This window comes from Cervus elaphus, chromosome 14, assembly GCF_910594005.1.
Source record: "Cervus elaphus chromosome 14, mCerEla1.1, whole genome shotgun sequence".
In the NCBI taxonomy this organism is placed as follows: Eukaryota; Metazoa; Chordata; class Mammalia; order Artiodactyla; family Cervidae; genus Cervus; species Cervus elaphus.
The window spans coordinates 27,250,132-27,266,810 of NC_057828.1; the positions used below are offsets into that span (position 1 = coordinate 27,250,132).

Consider the following 16,679-nt stretch of genomic DNA (forward strand, 5'->3'; position numbering starts at 1 on the left):
TTTCTCAAGGAGATTACCTGAGGTTTCCCCTTTGCAAGAGGAATTACACTGGCAGAAGTGGATGGCAGGACTACGACCATAGAGGGGACCGTGACCCGGCAGACTAGAGCTTTTTCACTTCCTTGCTAATTCTCCCTGCTTCACACTGAGGCCAGAGAATATTTCCTCTCCCTCATCTTTCTATCCCTGTATCAAAAATTTGTGTTTACTTTCAGTTACGTTACATGGACAGCTTACAAGAGGTAAGAGATACTTGAATTGAGGAAAAGAAGAGGAAAAAGACACATTTCCAAATGATTTTCATTTATATAATGAAAATAAAATTTTTACACAATCAACAGAAACACACCAAGTTTTTTTGCGAAAAATATTTTTAAATAAATTTTTGTCTTTTTTTTTTTTTTACATTCTGATATACATATGTAACAAGGTTTATGGCACTATAACCAGAATCAAATCAAAGAAAAAAAAAAAAGGAAAAAGGTGGGAAAGAAAGTAACTGGTTTTGTTTAATTCCTTTCTATCTCCAAGCTGGCAACTTTTCACTATTTGTCTATTTTTAAGCTGCCAACTCTAACTCATTTGCACACTCAAAACACCATATTATTGCACGAGGAGCCAGTGAAGGCATATGGTATAATGGTCAGTTCCTTGCTATTTGAAAAAAAAAAAATCTCTTAAACACAGAGAGGGAAGAAAAATAATCCAGAGTATGAAACACACAAAATCAACAGTATCCTTTGTTTCTTTAAAGAATGTGAAGGGTTCTTAGACCACTTAAGCTGCCCTGGTCTTCTCTTTGCACCAGTGAGCACAGCAGGGCTTGGTTTGGTTGGGTTTTTGTTTTCTGTAAGGACAGGTCAGGCAGATCCTAGGTCTTCATGATTCAATGTCTTTTCTACTTACTTTGGGTTCTTTTTAATTGGTTTAAAGTGTAGTATCTTCGGTCTATGAACCTGCACAGACTAGTTAATCGTAAACTCTACAAATAGCTTAAAAGGAAAAGGGGAAGAAACAGGTTTTATGATATTTTTATTGTTGGCTTAAAAAAATTATTTCTTTAGACTCCCTGCTTTGTCAGTTGGTGGGAAGTAAATCTCAATGGCATCAAAAGTTAAATTCTTCTCACACTGGTTAAAAATAAAGTTTTTAAACAAGTTTGCTTCCATTCACAAACTTTACCCCCATCTAAAAAAAAAAAAAAGAGAAAAAAGAAAAGAAAGAATCCATACTCCTTCCTCTTCATCTCCTAATGGAGAACAGTCATCCTTTCCAGCCAGACTATGGTCACACAACTGTCTCCACACCCATCAGCTTTGGTGTAAGGATTCGCGGTGTCACACCGTTGTTCAGGTCTTCCTCAAACTCCAGCAACTGCCCCATGAAGTTAAGGTTTGGGGAAATAATTGGTCGTTTGCCTTTGACAAATTTATAAGCATCAGTCATGGTCATCCGCGTGTGCTTCATCAAGTAAGCAATGACGATGGTGGCAGAGCGGGACACCCCCGCCTGACAGTGGATGAGCAGCCCCTTCCCACACTGGTGAGCTTCCTCTGGAATGAGGGAGAAAAGCAAGAGGTGCCGGGGAGGGGAAAGAGAGATGGAGGGAGAGAGGTTAGCGTTTATCTAGACTTGATGACGCCATATTTTGTAGAGAAAGAGGACATTAAAATGGTTTGGAAACTAAGTATAATCTCCTATTTGTGTCTGTTTATGTCACAACCTCCAGAACTGGCTAAAAGCCACATTAGCTTGAATAAGAACCTACATTTCTACATTTAGACAGAAGATTAGGTGAAAGAGTCATTCACCCTAATAGTGGACTTCACAGGTGATGGTGGTCAACTGAGGAAGGAGCCATGACATCATCAGCCTAAATGTTAAATAAGTCACTGGTTAAGTAGACCCTTCTGATTAAGGATGCTAATTCCCATCGTCACACTGTGTCACTTATCGAAACTAGTATTATTAACAATGTCCCTCCCACCTGTGATAGAGAAAAAGAACTTCTTTTTTTATATTGTAGAACTGCTCTGTACAGGAACTAGTATTAAATAGATAAAGAGTTTCAGTCTTAGGAAATGCTGAAGGAGGCTAAAGGAACAAAACTAGAAAGTTACTGTGTTCAGCATCTCACCAAAAAGCCCTACTGTTGCAAAACTAAAGACTTGCAGTACTCAGGCACAGGGTGTGACCTCCATCTGAACTGTCCAATCCCCACACATCCGTGCATGTTGTTCTAACATGGCAATGACATGGAAGACGGAGGAATTTCAGTGATGGCTCAGAATCCAGGGCAATTGAAAAAGATAATACTTTAAAGGTTTTCAGATATATTAAAAACCCAGGAGAACAGCTTGTGGGCACTGTCTGAATGAATTCTTAGTGATACTTCTAAACTATTGGCTTGGCCAAAAAGTTCATTTGGGTTCTTGGAGAGTATGAAGACCCGAGTGAACTTTTTGGCCAACCCGATAAAAGTCTTCCCAAAGAGAGTATCCCTGAAAAATATACCAATTAGAAGACTAGGAAAAGAGTATGTAAAGGAGAGCCACATTTTAACATGAACTACTTCTACTGGTTACTCACTCATAGCTCAATAAAACAAACATCGTGCAAATTTTCATCTTAAAAATTCAGAGATTTGACTTACTTCTCATAGATAACAGTATTTTACAAAAGCATCTCCTGTTTTCAATTTCTTTTTTTTAGCACACACTATTTAATGGCCTCCACCCCAAGAGTGGGAAGCATGGGGATTAAGAAGATGAGCCACAAAGGGCTAGGTCTGGCCATGGTTCCACCTTGCAGAGGAACTTGCATGAATCCTGTAACTCCTCAGAGGCTCAATCCTCCGATCTGAATAATGGGAGTAATACTAACCAGGCACAGGCAAATACAGGAATAATATTAGCCGACACAGCAATAACCAACTGTCATAGTTAAATCCTAAACCTAGACTCCGCTTAGTTTACATCAGCCTCTCTGTGAATGCTATTATGTTTCTAAAACAGGGTGTGTTTTTCTTAAAGCAAGACTGTAAGATTTCAGTTTACCCAATGATATAACAATGAAAATTTAAAAATTGTGCCTGTTCAGGGTGTGATGTGGACCTGTTTCCAGGCTTTAATGCTATTTATTTTTTTTGTTTGTTTTGTTTTCTTTCTAAAAAACCAGGTGAGCCTGAATAATTTATAAGGAATGTGGGTGCTTTGATCGAAATCCTCTTAGACCCTAAGCACATCTGATGCTACTCATTAAACAGAAAACAATTTCCTAACTTCCCTCAACTGGAACTAAGACAAAAAATTGCACTCATGACATCATATGTCAACCAGGAAGTTCCTCATCTACTTGGATGCAAACTTTTCTCCCTTGGGACTCAAAGTTTGATTCAGATATCATTAATAGAGAATTTAAGGTATCTTTGCATCCACAAGCATTATGCATTAGAACTATTGTAACATTTGACTTACAGAAAAATCCAAACAAATTTTTGGCCAACCCAATAATAGAGCCTTGTAAACACTGCCCGAGCATCTAGCCCCAGTGTCTGGCCTTGGAGTCAAGAGCATTAGGCTCTGGTCCCTTCTCTAACACTAAAGTTCCTACAATCTAGGAGAAGTCACTTTACTTGTCTGAGTTTAGTGACCACTCGGAATTTCCTTCCAGATTGAACATTTCATAGCCCTGCAAAACCAGGCAAGATTAGCAAGAAAATGCCTGGGCCAAGTGACCAGAGCTGCCAACTCTACAGCAAATCTACCTCCTTCAATGGCTGATAAATCCAAGTTGGTTTTTTTTTTTTTTTTCCTGACAAAGGAGCACTGAACATGAGTGCATTCTTCCTGAGACAGAGGCCAGTAACAACCTGCTACAATATTTAGGAAAAGGACTGGGTCACTCTTTTGTATAAGAAAGACTGGAGTCACTTGAGAAAAAAAAAATTGTTGAGTACCAGGTCCTCTCCAAATGATCATTTAAGCCTTGCAACAGTTTGAGGCTTAGAAGCAGCAAAAGTTAAAGTTGAGGATTAGGGTTAGGCTGGTCGCTGCTTCCTTCTGGAGATTAAAGCCTGCTGCTACTAGAACTTTCTCTCCTTGAGAACTACATGGGCTATACTATTTGGTCTTTTCTACTTCAATGAGCCTGGGTGAACTAAGGAAATCTAGCATCATCTCATGAGCACTCAACTTCACACCCTTTGGCTACACAACCTTTAGGAATGGAGAGACAAAGCAAACTGAAGGGGAATACCACTCCCCACTCCCCCCGCCACCTTTGCACTGATGTGATACATAAAGATGTTCACTATAGCACTGTGTTTCTGAAAAATATCCTTCAGAAACACTCCTTCAGCAAATGCTACCTTGATCTCAAGCAATGGCAATTGACTCAAGGTAAGGGAGACACAGATGAGCTTAGAAGCCCGTGTCATATTTACAATACAGCCAGCACTCAGAACCTGCAGGGCATTGGTTCCTGGATCCCTCTACTCCCATGGATAAAATCCATGGATGTTCAAGTCCCTTTATATAAAATGGCACAGTACAATCAGCCCTCTATATCCAGAAATTCCGTCAGTGGCTGGCTGAATCTGCAGAGGTGGAACCTGTGGATACAGTGCTCTGCTGTGCTTAGTCGCCCAGTCGTGAACAACTCTGCGACTCCATGGATTGCAGCCCGCCAGGTTCCCTGCCCATGGGGATTCTCCAGGCAAGACTGGAGTAGGTTGCCATGCCCTCCTCCAGGGGATCTTCCCAACCCAGGTCTCCTGCATTGCAGATGGATCCTTTACTGTCTGAGACACAGGGAAGCTCACCAGAGGGCAGGCTATATTTTACTCCCTACAAAATGCCAAGGAATCTCAGTAGACCATATACCCCTGCACCTGCTTTGACCACCAACTTCTTCCTTTCTACCAACTCTTTTGAGATGATGTCATAGAACATCTCGATGCTAACCCCTGCCACTTTTTCACTAAGAACTGGAGAGATGAGGAGGTCTCACTGAATGGATTCCCAACCCAGTTGAATGACTGTACTTTGATAACCGTGGCTCCAAAACACTTGCTGGGTTATGACGTAGGAGAATACTCTGCACCAGGTGGTGGAGCCCAAAAACACTTCCGCGTAGCTTTTCTGCAGCTCAGGCAGAAATCTTGGACCTGCTATCAAAGCAAAAAGCTGGAGGGAAAAGGAAGGTGGAAGATGAGAGTTCCCCGTGGGAGATAGTTACCGATGAACTCAAAAGCCTCTTCAAAGTACTGCCGCAGGTTCTGCTTGTTGCTGTCGGTGGCCGGCAGCCGCTTGTAGTTGAACAGGCCTTTCTCGTAGTGGTAGAGGGGCAGGTGGGTGGTGACGTTGATGACGTAGCCGATGTTCAGCCGCTGCATCGTGTCCAGGTCCTGAGCGTCCTGCTCGTTGCCAAGGAACAGGAAGGGCAAGATGGGCGTCAGCTCGGCGTTCTCGATGTCGGGGGTGCTGGGGATGGACTGAGGTAGCATGCTCGAGGCCGCAGACGCGCCGCCCCCCACCTCCCGGCACTCTTGGAGCTGGAGGGAGTTGTCACAGAGGTTTTCATGGTTCTGCTTAAAACTGCTAAGTCCACCTGGAACACAAACACAGGAAGTGAGAATGACTCCCCCCTCGAACTTCAGAGCTGGCGGAAGAATGAATGTGTGTAGTTGCTTATTGTATTTTTTTTAGAAAGAAAATCAAAACACAAATGAAAGTCGGTTGGGAGACCCAGGGCAAATTTCGGAGGCTGCATGCAATAGTTTGGGTTTATGCCTTTTATCCAAACTGGGGCATGTTCCCCTGGAAAGAGTTCCACGAAGCATCAGGCAATTTCATTAGCCGCACATTTGATCTGCCCCTAAGAGTCATATGCTCAGTGGCCTATATACAGCCTTGCACTTTAGGAGCCCAGGAAGGCACAGATGACTTCCTCGGGTGTAGAATTTCTGCCACTAACTAACTGGGCAGTGGAGGTGTGTGACTTGCACCCTTTGTAAGCTCACCTCACCCAGAAGGCCAAGTTTGCTCCCAAACAAGAGAGTGGTTACAAGCAAGGACCTTAGAAGAACCCAGATTATCTTGGTTATAATCCCAGTTCCACCACTTCCTGGGTCTGTGATCTGGATAAGTTAATTTCTCTCTCTCAGCCTCAAATTCCCCATCTGTAAAATGAGGGTAATGACATATACCTCTTAGTGTTATTAGGAATCTGGTATACAGGGATCCGGAGAAGGCAATGGCACCCTACCCCAGTACTCTTGCCTGGAAAATCCCATGGACAGAGGAGCCTGGTAGGCTGCAGTCCATTAGGTCACTAAGAGTCGGACAGGACTGACTTCACTTTCACTTTCATGCATTGGAGAAGGAAATGGCAACCCACTCCAGTGTTCTTGCCTGGCGAATCCCAGGGACGGGGGAGCCTGGTGGGCTGCCGTCTATGGGGTCGCACAGGGTTGGACACGACTGAAGCGACTTAGCAGCAGCAGCAGCATACAGAGATCCATACAAAGTATGCAGACCTCCCCCGCATCAAATGCAGTATCATTTATGGGAATATATATCTTAAGGAAATCTTCTGCCCAAAGATATCCAGCTAGATGCATAAAGATGTTCACTACAGCAGTATCTGTTTTCTAGAAAGGCCAAGTCAAAAACAAAAACATTTTTGAAAAGAGAAAAGTTGTCAGTCACCCAGGTACAATACTATGTAGCCATTCAAAGTTGTGAAAGGCATATGAAAATAAAAACTATGTTTCTATTTAATATTAAATGAAAAAAGTTGATTCAAAAATGCTCACCATCCACATGATCAAAAGCTAAAGAACCAAGCAAAAAAGAGCACTCATTTAAATTAGGAAATGTATGGATTATAGTCTGTTGTTTAAACTTTTTCTTTAATATTTGGTAGATGTGTTTGTGGGTAAGCCCAAAGGATTATTATGAACGTCAAGTTACACAATGTGCATGTAAGGGTTATGAAATCAGAGTTGACAGTATTACCTACTCAGCGAGCTCTAATTCTTATCAATCAGATACACTCTGGCCTTCCCTTTGAACACAGGCAGAAGCTGGAGATCTCCTAGAAGCTGAAAGTCATCAGAACACAACATTTACCACTCCCCCTGTCCTCCAGACAGATGCCTTACTTCTCTCTTGATAGTTTGAGGAGATAAGAGAGGAAACATAAGTGTGAACAGGATATGGTTGTGTTAAAATAAATACAGGAAGTCGAACTGTTCACCAGTTTCTGAATCTATGTCCTGCTCCATTTCAAGTCTCATCTCTGCCAGCCACACCAGGAAGCTCCAGGCTGTAATCCAGACCAAGACTCAGTGCTGTTCACAGCCAATGGCACACAAGTTGTAAAAACCCGGGAAATCATTATTTTCATTAAGATGCAGCCATGACTCAAAGGTGATTTGAAAGGAGTAGTATCATGACCATCTGTGTCTAAACATATTTGAAAAGAAAAACAAGAGCTATAGATTCATTTTAATTAATTTCTAGAATTAAATTCTGCCTTTACATTTATTAGTTTACTCTGCTATGAAATAATGATTAAAGTAAAAAGTTTATCTGGATCCAAAGGGATCATTTTTCAAGCAGATGGAAGAAATGGAGATTACCAGAAAAAACTTCATTAGTGAAATATCTAAACAAGAATTTGAAATTACCCACCATCACCAACACAAGCTCCATGAAAGAGACTGAAGAGTTATTTAGAAGTCTGCTCAGCTCTGGCTCCATAAAATCCTAGCAAACAGTTCCACACCAGTTCTGTGATGGGAACCTAGTTCACTTTTTTTTCCTTAAGAAAAAGACAGTTGTTACAGTTTTCCATATAAGATGAGAGGACAGAACAACAAAACAAACTCAAAAGAAGCCTTTAGGGGGTAGGTGGAGGAGGGGGGGAGGCTTCTCTGTGTTCTTATTTCGGGTACTCAAGCTGTAATTTGTCTTAAAAGCAGCTAGTTTGGAAAAAAAAAAACAACTGCACACCAGAAAACCACACACACAGAAAAAAAGCAGCATAGAGCTTTTTAAAATTCTGTCTCTACACCTCCTTCCCCAATGACATCAGCTGGAGACTCCCCACCTGCCCAGTTGCCATAGCAGTTACACAAAGACATACAATGACATCAGTTGGCATGATATCAGCTCTTTGAGTGCAAACAATACAAGAAGAACTACTTTGTTTAAGGCCTTTGGTGCAACTGTGTTCTGGGGAGCCAATGACGTAATGCTAACAGGTGGCATGAGCCTTCCATTTGCCTAATGGGGGGAGAAAACCCATAGGGGAGGGGAAGAGAGGGAATTGGAGACAGACAGACACAAAATGCTCCGGATCCCAGGGGGTGCTCACGTGCGAAATTATGTGTATGTTTAAGCCATGTGGGAACTCTGTTCATCGAATCTTTGGAGGCAGAGTGGATAGAAAAGGAAATATTCTAATTCACACATATTAACTAGACAAGGAAACGCTCATTGAGGGATATGAACAAACAGTCTGTTCAACTGCCAGTCTGCTGACCAATGTCAGCATCAGTTCTCCCTAAGGGTCATGCACATAAAGATACTGCAGTTAAAGAACTCTGAGGATGGTGCTTACAGCAAAATGAACCAGCAGAATCTTATAGTAGTGGCTTTGAGAGAGAGGTCTGTAGGGAGGACTGTTTTCTTCCCTTAGGGGTTTGGAAGTGAAGGGAAGGAGGAGGGCTCATGTGGTTCTCTCTTCCAATGACTTTCCCTCCTCCCTACCTTACCACATCCCATAGAAGCTGAACAGACTGGTCACTTCATGAGGAGCTTTGATTATCTTGTATTTGTTAGGACAACACAGGAACATTACAAGATGACAGAGGCAATGTAGCATGGTGGTTAAGAGAAGGGTAAGAGGCAGTCAGATACAGATTGCAACTGTGACTCTGTCTCATGAGAGTTGTAAGACCTGGTACAAATCTCTTTTCCTCATTAAGCCTCAGTTTACTGATCTGTGAAGTGGGCATAATATCACCTACCCAAAGAATCATGGTATAGGATACCTATGTAAACATATGATCGGGCATTTGATAAATAATATTTCATTACTACAGTGTCATCATTGCTGCTGCCCTCACCTTCAGCAGATCTGCTGACTCTGAAGTTTGTGAGAACCCTCAACGCAGTGCAGTGATTCTGAGGCCAGACTGCTCAGCCTGAATCCCAGCACTGCCAAACACTGGCAATGAGACCTTGTACAAGGTCCTTACCTCTCGGCCTCTCCGTTTCCCCACAGATGAAACAGGGTCACCTACCTTATCGACAGTCTTGAGAATTAAACTGATTTATAAGAATAAAGTATTTTGAAACAATATATAGCACATATTAAGCACCTTTTTCATTACTTTGGGAAACTACCACTTTAAAGACCTAAAAAAAAATTCTAAGACAGATACCATGTGATATCACTTATATGTGGAATATAAAACACGACAGAAATGAATCTATCTATGAAACAGAATCATGGATAAAGAACATACTGGTGGTTGCCAAAGGGGAGGAATTTGGGGGAGGGGTGGAGTGTGAGGTTGGGGTTAGCAGATATAAACTTTTATATATAGAATGGATAAACAACAAAGTCCTACTGTATAGCATAGAGGACTATATTCAATACCCTATGATAAACCACAGTGGAAAAGAAAATTTTAAAAAAGAATGTGTATATAGGTGTAACTGAATCACTTTGCTATACACCAGGAATTAATACAACATTGTAAATCAACTATACTTTCATAAAAAAAAGAAAACTAGATATCTCAAAAAAATTTCTAAAGAAGCCAGAAAAGGAGGAAAAATAAAGTACAAACTGAATTAATAAAAGAGCTTCAAGATATGAGGTTATAACCCAGAAAAAAATTGTGCTTAATATAAAGACTCTAAATGATAGATAAGCTAATGTTCGAGAGCTTTTATTTTAAAAGTTTATTGAAGAAGAACTAGGAACCAAGGTATCTGAGCAATTTTATAGTTTAAATAATATACTTTTATTATAAAGAAAGCAACAGCATCCTGTCTTTCCTAAACAAAGCATCTGATTTCATTTTCTTCATCCTAGCTTTCCCAAGAAAAGTCTGCATGTCTTTGGATTCCTGGTTTTGCCAGAGGAGAATTGAGTGTTTTCAGTCAAATCCCTCTTCTCCCCTCCCTTCGCTTCTCTCCCCTGTGCCCCCAAGTCTCACAGACTGAGTGATCTCTCCAGACACAAAATTCCTCGCAGTTATCAGTGCAAATATTTCCCAGGCATGAGCAACAGTCCTGGGGGCAGACATTTCAAACCTTATCTCAAAACCAGGTTCTCTGCCAAAATGAGTATGGTCAGCATGTGGATTCTGAATGGCAACAACAAAGAATACACAGTACCCCCACAAAATATGTAAAAACGCAACTGGTGAGTTTCCTCCAACAGAAGGTCAGTGTGGTGAGAGTACTACTGAAGCAATGGATTCTAGTTGAAGTGGGAAACCTCTCTTTATAGATGCATTTCAGCTCTTGTAGCTGTTTTGGCTATCCCAGCTCTAGAAACACAAGAGCCCTCTGTAATGTGATTCAGAAGCAGTGCTCTGGGTGGCAAATTAAAGAAACTACATCCAAATGCAGAATCTATAAGCAAAACATTTCCATCTTCCAAAGATGGCCAGCACTTTAGCACCCCAGCTTTTTGGCTGTACGCTAAGTTGAAAAGAGTATTTTCCAGAAATCTAATGAAAATGCTCACTGAAGGTCAGCAAATGGCATGAACATCCAAACAAAAGTGGAAAGGAATGCAAGATGGACTTTTCTACAAGCCTGCTGTGAGCATATTCATTGTTACTTTTTGTTGTCTAGATTTTCTTACTGGGTAATTAGTTTTTTAAAGTAAAGTGGTGCTTGATGATAGTGGTTAAGAACATAGACTCTGGAGCCCGATTGCTTGTGCTGAGAATCGTGGTTTCCCTCCTAACTAGCTGTGTTACCTTGGTGAGTTATTTAACACTTTTGCATTTCAACTTCCACACCCATCATGTGGAACTAACAGTAGTGTTTAGGTCATAGAGCCCTTAATATGGATAAGATGCTACATGAGTTATTACCACTATAAATGAGAAAGCGACTGTTAGAAAATGGGTCCTTGTGGATACTATTTTGTGGGTTCTCTGTGGAAACTGGAGTCCACCTGAGCAGATTCTCAAGATCCTATTCTCACAAAGCCTGAATAAATTGGAGCTGACGTCAGGCTTCCAGAGTTGAAAGTCTCAAAGAAGATGGGGTGGGTGGGTGGGGGATTCTTTCATACTTTTCAGGGAAGAAAATCACCCACCTTAACAGGAGAGAGGAATATTAGAATATTATAGGATATTAGGCATATAATCTAGATCCACAAAGATTACTTCCACCTCTTATTCTTCAGGAAATTGTCTTCATAAGTCATAGATGCAAGAGGGGATTTTATAGTAGGAATGGTTTCAAGTTCAATACCAGGAGGTATCACCTAAACTGTTTTATGATCAGTTGTGTCCCCAGGGAATGCATATCCTTTCCTAAGCGAGGTGGCATTACAGAGGGAGAATGAGTCAGAAGTACTGTGTCACCAGGTGTAAGGTAAGAACAAAAGGGATAAAGAAACGACTTTGTTACGGGGGGAAGAGAGAAACTTAGAAGGCTGAGTCCAACAGTGTTGCTGGTGGAGACTGTGAGTCAGAGAAGAGTATCCCTATGACCCTTAAAATGATGTCATTTCATTGCTTACATGTGAACTGTCCAATGTGTGAAAAAACACAAGCAACAAGTTACCATAAAGGTTAAAACTCTTTAAGAAAAATTAGGATCTTGAATTCAAAGGAGCACATTTTGATTATTTGGGCAGTATTTGTGTTCTGGGAAGATATATCTGTTCGTTTGTTAGTCCCTTGTCTCATGGATTTTGTACTGTCTGGTCTCTTTAGTAGGAGATACAAGTTCTCTACAGATGTACTTTAAAAGCCAAGTGTAGAAGGCAGTCTATTATATATCAGGCATCAGGGAAAGAGTGCAGGAATAACCCAATTTAAATCCCTTTGTACACAGGACTTAGCTACATGTTATAAGAAGATAGGTGATTTGTTGATATGTTTTGATACCAATAACTGTAGGGAAGAGATCAATCTCTCAGTCATGGATGGGTGATCAATCTCTTTTTGGAAATAACTCATGTAAGTTAAAAGATATGTAAAAGGATCTCTCTGGTGTCTATCTTACCTAGTGACAAATCATAGGTGGAAATTACTTCAAGAATGCCCCTCACAAAATAAATATTACCCCTATCTTTACACCTAATAGTAATTTAACAAAGTTATATTTGGTGATATTTTGAGAGGAAAAAAAAAAACAGAAAAGTCTTCAAAAATTTATGCCAGAATATTCTCAAATTTTGAGTTAATGATATGGTCCTTTCATTGAATTTTCTGCTGGACAAAAATCATAATTTAGACTATTAATGCTTACCTGAAATCGACATTCCAGATTATTTGCCATCCTTTCTACTACAACAGCTCAGGAGGTTATAAACTCTAGCACTCTGAATCAGCTAATATTTCGCTATAATATGTATCAAGAGTTAAAAGCAATAATTTTTGCTCTTTCCTAAATCTTCATATAATATACAGTGTGCTTTCCGCTAAATATTTGGTTCTACATACTTCTACAACTACTTCCAATTATTAACTTGTTTGGGGGCTCTGACTTCTTGTGTTTTAAAATATATCACTTCCTTCTTTGACAGATAGAATCTTTGTACTGCCCTCAATGGAAAGAATTTTTTTGTTGTTAATTCCTGCCTAAATATTTACCTCAAGAAAGCAAACAGAGTCAGAAAGATCCAATGACTTAGGAACTTTGACTTATAAAAACTGAAAATGAAGCTTTAATTGTATGCATTCCAAGAAACGCTGACACTAGCATGTTTTTGTCAAAGTTTCAGAGTTTCTCCTTTTAACCCTACCACCCTACCCTCAGCTCACAAGTTGTTCCTGCTTCCTCCACTCGGGCCATAATCAGCTTGTTCTCTAATAAGTCTGTTTCAGTTTTGTTTTGTTTGTTTATTTGGTTTGTTAGGAGACAGACAAAAAAGTGAAGGGGATGAAGAGGTACAAAATTCCAACTATAAAATATGTAAGTCATGAGGATGAAATTCACAGCACAGGGAACATCAATAATATTGTAATAACTCTGTATGGTGACAGATGGAAACTAGGCTTAGCATGGTGATCATTTTGTAATGTATAAGAATATTGAATCACTATGTTATACACCTGAGACTAATGTAATATATGGCAATTATAATTCAACAAAACATAAAGTGAGCTAATTTTATAGTATTCAAATAATAGATCAATAAAGCTACTTTAAAAACAAATCAAAAACAAACAAAAAAGCAACAAAAATGAAGTTGAACGTGGAATGAATTTTGAATTTGGGATCAGCAGATACAAACTATTAGACATAGAGTAGATAAATAACAAGGTCCTACGATATAGCATAGGGAAGTAAATTCAATATTCTGTGATAAACGATAATGGAAAAGAATATGAAAAAGACCATATGTCTAGGTGTAACTGAATCACTTTGTTGGACAGCAGAAATGAACACAGCATTGTAAATCAACTGTATTTCAATAAAATGAAATTTTTTAAGAAGTTGCCTCACTACTGAATTGGTGGAGAAGAAAGCTGGGGATTAAATTTCAGCCTGCTGAAGTAGCTCTCAACTGCACAGAAAAAGCAGCTTCTTGTTACTTCCCTTGAAGGGTGGTGCACTTGCGTTGCCCCCTCCTTAGCTTTCGTACTTTAAGGCTTTAATGAGTAACTAGTGTTTAGGATAGAGCAGTTTAATCTGTGTGTATTTGAAGAACACGGGCAGATTGTTTGAGAGCATACTTCGCTCTCCAAGTATGTAAATACAGCCTGTTTCTTTAAATCTGTTACCTCATTTATTTACATTAGAACAGAAAGCACTGCCAGAAGCAACAGCTGATGACAGTCATGAAATTTTCCACAAAGACAACAATTAAACAGCCTTGTGTTCTTTTAATGAGCAGATGACTTTTCTGAGAGCAGGCTTCAGACTTAAGATCGCTGAGTTCCCACAGCCAGGAGGAACCCCTCAGGTTTGGCAGAAGTCACTATGACTTTAAGGAAAAACACCCTTTGGCCCCCGGAACTGCCAGCCTACCTCTGTTAGCTTCTCTTTCTCCCTCCCCACCCTCCCCCTGCCTCTCTCATAAAACACTTTGGAAAGAAAACAAAAGGGAGATTCTACCTGGAACATGTTTGATGCTTAAACGTCCAATGGATCCACACAATATTTTTGAAACCTATTTTTAAAGAGTTGAAGCGAAGATGGGAAAAGTGGTCAAGCCTCCCTCCTGTCCCCCCAACCCCCAACACACACACCATGAGGCCCCCGAGTGTAGAGAATACCATCTTTACATCACCCTCCCCATTCTGTCTCCTAAAAGTTTCAGGAAGCACCATCTGGAAGGCAGAGAGATCAAGCCAGTTAATCCTAAAGGAAATCAACCCTGAATATTCATTGGAAGGACTGAAGCTGAAGCTCCAATACTTTGGCATACCCGGTGGGAAGGGCAGACGCATTGGAAAAGATGCTGATGCTGGGAAAGACTGAAGGTAAAAGGAGAAGAGGGTGGCAGAGGATGGTTAGATAGCATCACCAACTCAATGAATAGAAATCTGAGCAAACTCCAGGAGACGGTGAAGGACAGGGACGTCTGGCAGGTTGCAGTCCATGGGGTTGCAAAGAGTGGGACATGACTTGGGGACTGAGCAATAATAGTAACAACCTGGAAGGCAGGAGGCAGGCATAATTGATTTTTCCAAGTCGCTTCTTCAGCCTGAGGGGCAAGAGAAGTTGTCCATGCTCCCTTAGGCCGAGCCTGGACTGGTCGGAGCTGACCTCTATGGGTCTAGCTGCACCCTTCTCCCCCAAGTCTGTCCAAAGTCCCACGTTATGGACTTCATTTTCATTTGTGAGACTGACTTTCACACCCACTCACAAAAATGCCAATTAAAGAAATTAACGCAATAGTTCTTCTTTTCAAGACAGAGCTTTGGGATTCAATCAAGGGAACAGCTTTCTGCTACAAAGTGTACCTATCAAACTACAGACAGTATATAGAGGGGCTGATAGAAAAGACAGACAAGTTCAAGCCTCTTGTTCCTGAAAACGTGAAAAGTTCAGATTTCCTTCTGGTCCCTCCACATCTAAACTTTACCTATTTCATCCCAGGCCAACCAGTTCCTAGGGAGAAAGGCACATCGCAAACACACAGCTCAGGCCTATGGGTTTTCTAAACAGACACACCTGTTACATGAACACAACTTTTAAAATCTCTTTTAGTGACTTTCCTGACAGTCCAGCGGTTAAGACTGTGTTCTCCCAGTGCAAGGGGCCTAAGTTCAATCACTGGTTAGGGAACTAAGAGCCTGGATACTTGAACTAAGACACAGCACAGTGAAATATATAAGTAAATATTTAGAAGATCTCTTTTATCTGAGAGCAAGCCCTCCCAGATATTTTAAGATTTGAGTGACAGGCTGACGACGCCCCTTCCCTCTCCCCACCTCCCTCCCTCCCCATCAGTCAGGGTCCAATGGGAGGAGATGGATGATCAACATATAAAACACAAATAAAAAGATAATGATTAATGACAATGAGGGCCGTGAGGTGCCCTCCACGTCTCGGATGCTGTGAGAGGGGGTAGATTAGATCAGGTTTCAGGGCAGCCTCTCTGGGGATAAGAAGGGATTGACCGGTTTGGAAAATGGCTAGAGGGGAGGGGACCCAGGAGAACAGTTGAGGCAGAGAGGACTGCACTAGAGGCCAAGGCAGGAGACTCATGAGGCCTTGATGACTCAAAGGGACAGAATGTGATGAAGCAGAATGAGGGAGCGAGAGTGATCAGAGGAGGCCCAGGAGTCTGCAGAGGGCCTCTTGGAGCCGTTAAGCAATTGGGATGTTAATCTAACTTCAGCAGGAAACTCCTGAATGTTTAGAAGTCCATAATACATGATCAATATGAGTTTGAAAGGGAAAGAGAGAGAAGAGTGAGAAAAAAGTTATTAATAATTTGGCAGATGGCACAGTTTATCTATACTCCAAACCTGGGCAAAATTCATACCCTTCTTTTTGCAGAATACACATTTTGTACCCACTATGGACTGACTGTGTCTCCCCCTGTCCCCACCCAAATTCTCATGCTGAAGCCCTAATCCCTAATGTGATATTATTTGGAGATGGGACTTTTGAGAAATAATTAGGTTTAGATGAGGTTATGAGGCGGGGTCCTTATACAGGGGGTTAGAACCCTTACAAGAAGAGACAGCAGATACCTTGGTCTGTCCCTCTGTGTGTGTCTCAGACGGAGGACACAGCAAGAAGGTGTCCATCTGCAAGCCAGGAAGACCTCACCAGAACCTGACCATCCTATATTCTGATCTTGGACTTCTGGCCTCCAAAATTGTGAGAAAATAAATGTCTGTTCTTGAAGGCACCCAGTCTATGGTATTTTGTCATGGCAGCCCAAGCAGACAAACACAGCAATGCTTTTAATTCCCACTATAGCTTACTTTTTGAAAATATAAATTATAA

General features: G+C 41.0%; 1 protein-coding gene across 1 annotated transcript in view; it reads right to left on the minus strand.

Moving 5' to 3' along the window:
* Positions 1–286: 286 nt before the first annotated feature.
* The window catches only part of DUSP10 (dual specificity phosphatase 10), a 40,060-nt gene continuing 23,667 nt past the window's right edge, over positions 287–16,679 (minus strand). The window contains exons 3-4 of the mRNA XM_043923752.1: positions 5,239–5,610; positions 287–1,553 (exon numbers count right to left, since the gene is read on the minus strand). Of these exons, the coding sequence (XP_043779687.1) occupies positions 1,288–1,553; positions 5,239–5,610 (638 nt within the window). The 3' untranslated portion in view covers positions 287–1,287. The remainder of the gene's footprint in view (positions 1,554–5,238; positions 5,611–16,679) is intronic.